General features: G+C 34.4%; 1 protein-coding gene across 1 annotated transcript in view; it reads right to left on the minus strand.

Moving 5' to 3' along the window:
• LOC105262394 (uncharacterized) overlaps window positions 1–10,582 on the minus strand; it is a 51,263-nt gene continuing 40,681 nt past the window's right edge. The window contains exons 11-12 of the mRNA XM_020039418.2: window positions 262–548; window positions 1–191 (exon numbers count right to left, since the gene is read on the minus strand). Of these exons, the coding sequence (XP_019894977.1) occupies window positions 70–191; window positions 262–548 (409 nt within the window). The 3' untranslated portion in view covers window positions 1–69. The remainder of the gene's footprint in view (window positions 192–261; window positions 549–10,582) is intronic.

The following is a 10,582-nucleotide window of genomic DNA, read 5'->3' on the forward strand; positions in this document are numbered from 1 at the left end:
TCCATTCCGAATTTATTTATTACAATTATGTCTAACACTTATTGTTTTTAGCTTATTATCGATAGCAGCCTAACCACCAAATATATTTTTGATTGAAAATTTGCTTGGAGATTTCTCTGGAGGTTTGATGGGTTTGTAATTAACACAATCGGGATTGTCACGTTCGCAACGTCCCGGTCGGCTTAACCATTCTGTAATGTAAAATGTAATCGAATTACCGATGAAAAAACAATAAATTTCCATTTTGCATCTTCAACTTACTCTCATTAGCTGTACACTCGCGGGCAGTCAACTGGCACAAATTATCAAAGGTACAAATAATAAAACCCTTACGACCTCCTCGATGGAAGTGGGCACATACCGGACTTATCGTTTCGGGACATTTCAGTTTACACGATTTCCCCTCTACACCGGAGTTGTGAAGCAACGCGGCTCCAATTAGAAACATCAAAATGACGGTTGTTGCCGTTGTTGACAAATGCATTTTTTCGCAATGACTAAAATAGCTTATCTCAATGCGATGGGTTTTTATAATGTGTTCAGTCTGTCTGTTACGAGGTGAATTTTGAAAATTTATTTCTATTACGAAGTGTGTGAATAATGGCGTAAATAACGTGTGTTTATTTATTGACTAATGCATTAGCAGTGTTATTTATTGTGTTATATTCTTTAAAACAACTGTGAATTTGTCACAATTGTTGGAATAAAGTGTTTAAATTGGATGTGTCTTAAAGATGTCAATTCGACCCGAAAAAAATTTTGACTTATATATACTCAGTAAAAAATCTTATTAATCAAATTCCCATGATCATGATTTACTACTATTTTCAATTCGAAAAATTTTACATACCTTAACTAAATTTGAGTAAAATTATATAAACCTCCCCTATTCCATTCGGTAATGTGAAAACAAATAAAAAAGCTGTAAGTTCGGCCGGGCCGAACTTTAAATACCCTCCTCCACAATTTGAAACGAATTAAGCAATTTCCAAAAAATTATAATCCCTTAAAAATTCTATTAAAATCTTAAAAATACCGAATGTTATATATGGATCTATACGACGACGTGCACCTGCAACTTGGGCAACTTTTGCCATAAACCATTACAACATTCAAATGCAAAACTTGAAAAAAATAGGTGAATAATGTAGTTAAAATCATCAAAATACCGAATATATCGGGAGGTACCGTTATATGGGAGCTATACGAAGTCGTAGACCTGCACAGACAATTTTCTGTCTTATGCTGTAGTATCCATTACGAACTTCAAATACCGTATTTGAAACAATTCCGGTGAATAATGTCACTAAAATCATCAAAATACCGAATATATCGGGAGGTACCGTTATATGGGAGCTATACGAAGACGTAGACCTGCACAGACAATTTTCTGTCAAAGGCTGTAGTATCCGTTACGAACATCAAATGCTAAATTTGAAACAATTACGATGAATAATATCGCTAAAATCATCAAAATACCGAATATCGGGAGGTACCGTTATATGGGAGCAATACGAAGATGTGGACCTGCACAGACAATTTTCTGTCATATGCTGTAGTATCCATTACGAACTTCAAATACCAGATTTGAAATAATTCCGATGAAAAGTGTCGCTAAAATCATGAAAACACCGAATATCGGAAGGTGCCATTATATGGGGGCTATACGAAGGCGTGGACCTGCACAGACAATTTTCTGTCTTAGGCTGTAGTATCCATTTTGAACTGCAAATACCAAATTTGAAACAATTCCGGTGAATAATGTCGCTAAAATCATCAAAATACCGAATATCGGGAGGTACCGTTATATGAGGGCTATACGAAGACGTGGACCTGCACAGACACTTTTCTGTTATAGGCTGTAGTATCCATTACGAACTTAAAATACAGAATTTAAAACAATTTCGTTGAATAATGTCGCTTAAGTCATCAAAATACCGAAAATAGGGAGGCACCATTATATGGGGGCTATACCAAAACGTGGGCCGATATATCTTATTTTCTATACCAATAGTTCTGCAGATGTAATATACATTTGAGTAAAATTTTATCAAACTTTCTTTCGGAAGCTAGAGTGATTTCCAGAGACGGACATCGCTAAATCAACATAGAATGTTATGCTGATCAAGAATAAATATACTTTGTGGGGTCTAAAATGTATATTTGGAGGTGTTACAAACGGAATGACAAAATTTATATCCTCCATACTATGGTGGAGGGTATAACAAGTTAAAGAGTATCAGTCGGTTTTGCCGACAGAGTGATATCCTCAACCTTTATCTGTCTATTAAAATATATTTTTACATGTTCAAAATGTTGAACCTCTATAATAGAGCTACCGATGGAGTAGAACAATATTGTCCATTTCGCTTATGACCTAAGTCTGATAAAATCATTGGAGGTGGCAGATTTGGATAATGTGTATATACTTTAACATAACATACATACTTCAACATTCCACATATACATGATCTTTGAAGTAAATCGCTGATTTATTTCGGATATATAGGAGTTATAATTATTTATAATGTTGAAAAGTGGGGAAGGTCCAGGGGTAGTGGGCCCATAAATTTCATATTCAAATCAGTTCTCTTGTTGGCAAAAATATTTTAATATACAAGGATTGAAGAAAATCGTTGACATATTTCACGTGTTATGAGAGTTATAATTATTTGAGAGTTGACCCCTTGAATATATAAAAATTGACCCTTTGTGTGGGAGGTGCCGGAAAGAGAGGACCGATATATAATATATACATAGTAGATCTTGTGTAGTATAAGGTTGTTTTAAGTTTTGTTTATTCAAAATATTGATCCGTTGTGGGGGAGTTGTGGGAAGTTCGTTCTATCCGTTCCTCATATCTGATCTTGTGTTGGTAGAAATATTGAGATGTGCGAAATTTAAAGAAAAATAGGACTCTTATTCCACATTTTATGATAGTTATTATTATTCCGAATGTTGATCCGCTGTGGGGGAGGTATGAGAAGGAGTGGACCTTATTCAATATTTTTAGCTTTGTATAGGAAGTACCAGACGATGTGAACCGGTATATCACATTTTCACACCCTATCTTGTAATGTTTATGTATTGGGATTTTCGAAATTTGAAGGGAATCTGATGCGTATTTAGCATTTTATGAGCGTTTGAGATATTCCAAATTTGTGGGGAAGGTAGGCGAAAGAGTGATCCGATATATCTCATCTTCATATCAAATCTTGTTTTGGTAGAAATATTGGGATGTGCGGAGATTGAAAGTAATCGAATGCTTATTTCGAATTTTGTGAGCGTTTTCGTTATTCACAATTTTGATCCTTTGTGGGGGAGGTACCAGAAGTAGTGGACCGATATGGCCCATCTCTGAACTCGATCTAAGTTTGATAATAATATTTCGATGTACCAAGTTTGGACCAAATCGGATACTCCCTTCACAGTTATCGTGTGCACCAGCCAGACAGGCAGTCAAACGAACGGACATCGAATCTATGTCCTGAAACGGAAAACGGAAACGGAATTGGTCCAAAGAGACCTAGGGTCTTAAATTGTTATTTCGATGAGGCACGTTTTGGCCGTATCAAATAATATACACCCTCTGTAACCATGTGGCTGAGGGTATAAAAAAAGTAACATAACATTTTGTGATATATACATTTCAAATGTATTTTTATTTTTAAACTATTATAATTAGCTATATGTAATTTATTTTTGAGATGAAATTCGATGTCGAACATTTGCTATCGTTTTCCTAAAACGATATTTTATGCTATTTTCAACTCGGAAAAAGAACAAAACCAAAATCCATTAAAAAAAACAAAATAATATTTTCGAGTTTTTCTTGGCAACATTGCAACATTAATTGGTATAATTTCTTCACATACAATTGAAATAAAGATTCCTTTTTCTTTGGTGACTTACAGAAGAATTACCAAAGACGCCTAACATGCAAGGATTCCCGTAATTTTGATGCAAATATTTCAAAAAATACCAAATGGTGTTGATTTGGAATTAGCAATAACACCACTCCCCCCCCCCCCCCCCCCCCCCCCACCCACCAATTTCTATTATTTTTCGATGTACATTTTTAAACGCCGATACGAGTTTCTTCTTCTTCTAGCACTACTTTTATATTCTGCCTCATTAATTTTTTGTGCTGATGACTACCAGAATCTTGAAATTCTGGAATGGTATATGTTTGCACATGCCTCGTATACGTTAATTAAATCAAAACAAAAAAACTCGAGTAAACGAAGATTAGCAATTTCAAATAAAGGTCAAGATAAGAAAGTGATTCACATGGACCAAAAATGTTAATGTTTTGGATTAAAGAGAGGAGAAAATTTGATTCTGAGGGAATATTCTGTTTTGACATTTTTTAAAAATTTAGTTGTTAGTCGGTGGCACCACATATACGAGCGGAAATATTGAGATATGATATGTATAAAGAAATAATTTTACATTTAATAATAGTTGTTATTGATCAAAATTCTTACGTTTGATTGATCTGGGGGAGGTACGAGAAATACTCATATCAGACCCAACAAAGTGTATATTTTTGATCAGCGTAAAATTCCAAAGCGATGTCCGTCTGTCGTTGTAATCACGCTATCTTTCGAATAAATTGAGATAAAAGGCAAAATTTTTGCACACATATGTACTTTGCCAGTAGGCAGGTTAAGTTCGTAAATGTTCCATGTGGGTCCACGTTTTCGTGTAGACCCCATTTAACGGTACCTCCCAATATTCGGTCTTTTCGTAATTTTAGATATATTTTTACCTAATTTTTTTTTTAAATTTCGTATTTATCTTAATATGTACGACAACATATGACAAAAAATTACTTGTGCATGCCCACGCCCTCGTTTAGCCCCCATATGACGGTACCTCCCAATATTCGGTATTTTATGCAGATTCTCGTCTTCGTATAGCCCCCATATAACGATACCACACTATATTCGGTATTTTGATGATTTTAGCGGCATTATTCACTAGAACTGTTTAAAATTTCGTAATTGAAGTTCGTAATGAGTACTACAGCCTAAGACAAAAAATTACTTATTGAAGGAACACGTCTTCATAATGCCCCCATATAAGGGATCTCAATTGATTTTATCTACTTTTTTTAAACATTTCAATTTCCTTCAAAATGGTGATGAGTATTCTAAGTTCTAAATGTTGAGTCTTTTTGGAGGAAGGTACAGAAAGGAATGGGTTTATGCATGACCTTAATTTGTATAAATATTACGATGCAGAAATTTTCAAAAGTATCGTATCCTTTTTTCAATTTTTATGAGACATTTGATTTTCTTTGAAATTTTTGGCTGTTTGTGGTGGAGATTGCCTTTGGGTCTGACTTAGAAACTTTTCTTATTTGATTTTGTAGATATAGATATTTATACCCTAATCCCAGGAAAGTATTTATTTTTATTGCGGTCTGAATTCACGTCCGAAGAAAGAAATACTTTCCTGGAAATTTAATGGATCTACCTAATCTATATAGACCGGGTCGAACTTTGAATACCTTCCACCATTTGGAACGAATTTGGCAATTTTCAAAAAAAAAATTAAAATCCGTTAAAAAGTCTGTTAAAATCTTAAAAATGCCGAATGTAGCCATTATATTAGAGTCTAAACGACGACGTGCACCTGCATAGGCAACTTTTGTCATTAGCCATTACAATATTCAAATGGGAAACTTGAAAACAAAATGGTGAAAATGTAGAAAATACCGAATATAGGGAGGTACCAAGGGGGCTATACCAAAACGTGGACCTGCTTAGGAAATTTTCTGTCATAGGCTGTAGTATCCATTTTGAACTTCAAATACCAAATATGAAACAATTCCGGTGAATAATGTCGCTAAAATCATCAAAATACTGAATATCGGAGGTACCGTTACATGAGGGCTATACGAAGACGTGGACCTGCACAGACACTTTTCTGTCATAGGCTGTAGTATTCATTAAGAACTTCAAATACCAACTTTGAAACATTTCTGGTGAATAATGTCGCTTAAATAACTAAAATACCGAAAATAGGGAGATAACATTATATGGGGGCTGTACCAAATCGTGGACCTACATGTCCCATTTTCAATACCAAAAGTCCTGCAGACATAATATCATTTGAGTAAAATTTTATTAAACTACTTCATTTCGTTCGGAAGCTAAAATGATTTCCACAAATCGACATAGAATTGTATGCTGATCAAGAATATGTATGCTATACTATATAAAATGTATATTTCGAGGTGTTACAAACGGAATGACAAAGTTAATATGGTGGAGGTGGAGGGTATAAAAAAGAATTTAATTATCTCTAGATCCGGCAAAATAATAACACATGTCTTAGATAGTTATGCGTTTGTGGTTCCTCGTAATGAGTCCTTTCGATAATTTTCGTATTTGGGGGTTTTAAAAATTTACTATTTTAGCACTTGTCAAAAAATGTACTATTGTAACAAGTGCTGCAACAGTAAAGCTTTCTTATAAGCTTTCATATTATACCAATTACGGCTATATCGGTTACATCCGGACCTTTGTTCCCTATTAACCAAGAAGAGAGTCCTCATGGAGCTAACTCCCAGTTTTTATACTTCCAACCATAATATGTACAAATACTATATTCAATTTTTTAACGAATGCTTCGACCAGAAACCACAAAATCAATGCATATTCATGGCTAGACTAAAAAAAATCAATATCAATTAAGTCATGTCCGTCTATTTGCCCGTTGAAATCACGATAATGTCACAGTACCTCCTGATTTTCGGTACTTTCAAAGTTTCTGCTCTAAATTATCAACCAAATCAGCTGAGTTTGACATTTCGGTTGTCAAAACTATTTAATGAAGGTTCACGTTTTAATTTGTCCCAGTAAAATTGTACCTTCTGATGTTCAACATTTTAAGCGTCCCAATTTCCAACCGAATCTGATATTTCGTATTCCACTCAAACAATAATCAAGTTTTCACATTATAGAGAGTATAAAAAGTCGGCCATGCCAACTTGTTTTATGTGTTTTTAAATATTTCTGACTTAATTCCTTTCTGCTTAACAAGGACTAAAGATTACAATACAAAAAAAAAACACCACACAACCCAGCAGCAGCATATTGCAGGGCATAATTATAGACGTAAGCGGCATTTTCTCAACAACTGATGACGTCCAGCATCCAATTGCTACAGGGATCCAAATATTTGTTGTGTTTTCTTTAATTTACTGTTTATCCTGACATTTGCCCGGACATGCGCACTGACGTTTGACGACAAACAACAACGGCTGACGGGTATCTGTGTTTTTTTCTTTTCTTTCAATACTTCTCACAATAATACCCAGCCGAAGAAAAAAGGAACAGATTTTTCAGATTGTCGTAGTCCACGTAATATTCGCAATTTTTGTTAGGAAAACAAAAGAAAATAATTTTAAAATAAATAAAATCAAAGAAAGAAACAACAGATTTTCATAACGGTTATTTGCAAATATTGAAAAAGAAGAAGAAATATAGCAATTCAAAGTGCAAATATCATTGAAAAAATAGTCGCCTTTGTAAGTTAATTTTTTGGTATACCGTGCGCTCGAGATTGTGTGTGTGTTTGTGTGTAAAGTGTCTGCCCCTTCAGTTATCCTGTATAAGTCAAAGAAATCTACATTGATTACAATACCAACAAAGCAAAAGAAACGGAAAATTTTCCAAACAAAGCGAGTTTCAATGTGTTTCAATTAAAAGTGAAGATTGTAAGTCATAGTTTGTACATGTGTATGTGTAAAATATTGTTAAATATTTTTATTGCCAACATTTCCCAACAAATGGACTTTACAACATAAATTATGTATAACATTTTACACTATATTACAACCTCCCTACTCCCTCCGCCCCCTGGTGGTGTACACATAAAGCTGTCATAGGACATCTGACAAGCAACTCATTATCCATGCCGATGACTAGAGTGAGGGAGAGAGAGGAGCAAGCAGAGAGTATTATAGTTGTCTTGAACGAGTGTCTGGATTAAACGTCATTTGATTGTTTACCGTTGTCCTTTTTTTTTGTGTGTAGGTATTTTGAAAATACTTTCAACACACACATACCTATTCTCCTAAACAGTGAAAAAAAGAATGCAAGAAAACAAACTATTAAAACAAATGCTAATTTTGACATTTCATTACACACGCATTTCCGGTTCAACGTAAAATGTTGTTGACTAGGTTAATATGTGTTTTTTTTTTTTTGTTCTTGGCTGAAAGTGTCTGTGGTAATATGAATCATTAAGGAGCAGTGACTCTATTCAGAGAGAGAGGGAGGATGAGCAAAATAATAGAGACATTTGCGTCAACACCAACAATGTAATTTGTGAATAGTTTTTTAAGTGGCAAAAAAGCAGTTCTTATATTTCGTGGTCCGATTTTAATGAAAAATATTAAATAAGGCAATTCAAAAGGTCCGATATTAATGAAAAATATTAAATGAGGCAATTCAAAAGGAAAATATGTAAGAAATATTTAAAATTTTCCATCCTCGAAAAAATGAAGAGATTTCATTGAGCAAAAAACGAAAACATTTCAATGAGCATTTCTCCAGGCGGTTCTCAAGGCGGATAGAACATCAAATAAATTACCTATAACTGTGATTAAACAATCAAACAATTAAAACAATTGTTAAAATTTTAAGAGAAATAATTTTGCCTTAATAAGATTAAATACCCAAACGGATTTATTTGGCACGTCCTCCATTAAATTATGGGAGATTCCAGTGGAGTTCTTTAATGCCGAAACATGAATTAAGTATTTTACGAAAATTCTTTGTTTTTTAACTCTTGATCAAAGATATTGAAAATTTAAATAACTCGCTCCATGTAAACATTTTCGCCGTAAATAAGTCTAAAAATCGTAGGAACTATTCCGCAAAGGAAACAATTGAAATCGGATCCACATCCGTGATTTATTATTAACAGACCTTTCAAAGAACATAATCCAGTGGATTTTTTTCAATTTCAAAACAATACTTAGTATATTTATTTATGTTCTTACCCTAATTACTACAGAGGGAATATTTTATTTGATACAGCAAAAATGTGACTCATCGAAATAACGGTTTTCAGAAAACTAGTTTCTTTGGACAAAATCCGTTTCAGGACATTTTGAGTTGATCTATTCATGCCCTTCTGCCTGTCCAGTCGTCTGGTGCACACAATAAATTTTGAGATGAGTATTCGAATTGGGATAAACTTCAATATTGTTACGCTTCTTCTTCCAAATTTCTAAAATAAAATTATTTTCTTTATAAAAATGGACAATATTAGTCCAGTCTACACACATCTTTATTCTTTTGTTGATACTAGGTGTACAGAGTGAGATAAAAAACTGCAACAAAAACTGCAAACGTCATAATTTTTACATTTTTTTAAATTTTATTGAATGAAAGCAAAAAATGTCGAAAATAGCATCAAATTTTAGAATAAGTTTAGATTTGTTCGAATTGGGCAAATTTAGCACGAATTATGGCCTTAAACGGCCAATGAAACTGTCACACGCTGCCCAAATGTTGCTCTGCGGTATTTTGGCCCATTCCCGCGAAGCGCTTGCTTGAGGTGATCGACACTTTGGTATTTTTTTAGTCCCAACCTTGCTTTCCAAAATATTCCAGACACAATAGTCCAACGGATTGGTATCCGGAGATTTTGGTGGTCATTGTGCGCTGCAAACGAAGCGAGGAATCTCATTTTGTAATCATTCTTGGATGGCGCGTGTTGAGTGAGATGGTGCTGAGTCTTGTTGGAATGTCCAAGATCTGCGGCCAAAATGTTTGGTGCCCAAGGCTTTAACACACCCTCCAGAATATTTTCGCGATAATATTCGGCATTTATTCTGATGCCACGGTCGATAAATGCGAGCGGAAAGCGACTATCGGCTGTTATGACGACCCACACCATCACCATGGCCGGCGCTTGAGTTCTGGTGGCCAACCGAAGGTGCACATTTTCAGCTGACCTCTTTGGCAAGTAAATACGATCTAACGATAGCCACTTGTGGTTTTCCAGCCAAAAATAAAGAAATCACAATATCACGCTTGAATTCCAACAAGAATAACTTTTTTTCTGGAAAATTCTCACCAAAATGATTTCGTACGTTTGTAAACAATATAATAAGCTGTCACTGGAATAATTTTAACAATGTCGGACGAATGGCTTAGAAATGACAGCAGTCTGAAATTGGTTGCAGTTTTTTCATGTCACCCTTTATCTATTGGGCTTCCCAGAATCCGCAACCTGCAAACGCGTCCGATAGCAATCTTTTATGCATATCTTTTACAACTGTCATTTAGCTCTGTTTGATTAAACTTGAAAGCTAGGTACCATTTAAGCGGCAAAATATGAATGGAACGTCTCATGTGTCGACTAATTTCCGCTTCGTAACAAATTTTTAGAAATGAGAATTTTATAGTAATGAATAGCGCAACACAAAATTCTAGCACATCAGTCCAATTTCTCCTATTTTTTGTTTAACCTCGAAGAAAGCAATGACTTTGCTTAATTCATTTATTAAAGTTGTGAATTTTAATGAAACATGCAATCTTAAATAATCTATTTTGAT

The sequence above is a fragment of the Musca domestica genome, unplaced genomic scaffold, assembly GCF_030504385.1.
Source record: "Musca domestica strain aabys unplaced genomic scaffold, Musca_domestica.polishedcontigs.V.1.1 1, whole genome shotgun sequence".
Classification (NCBI taxonomy): Eukaryota; Metazoa; Arthropoda; class Insecta; order Diptera; family Muscidae; genus Musca; species Musca domestica.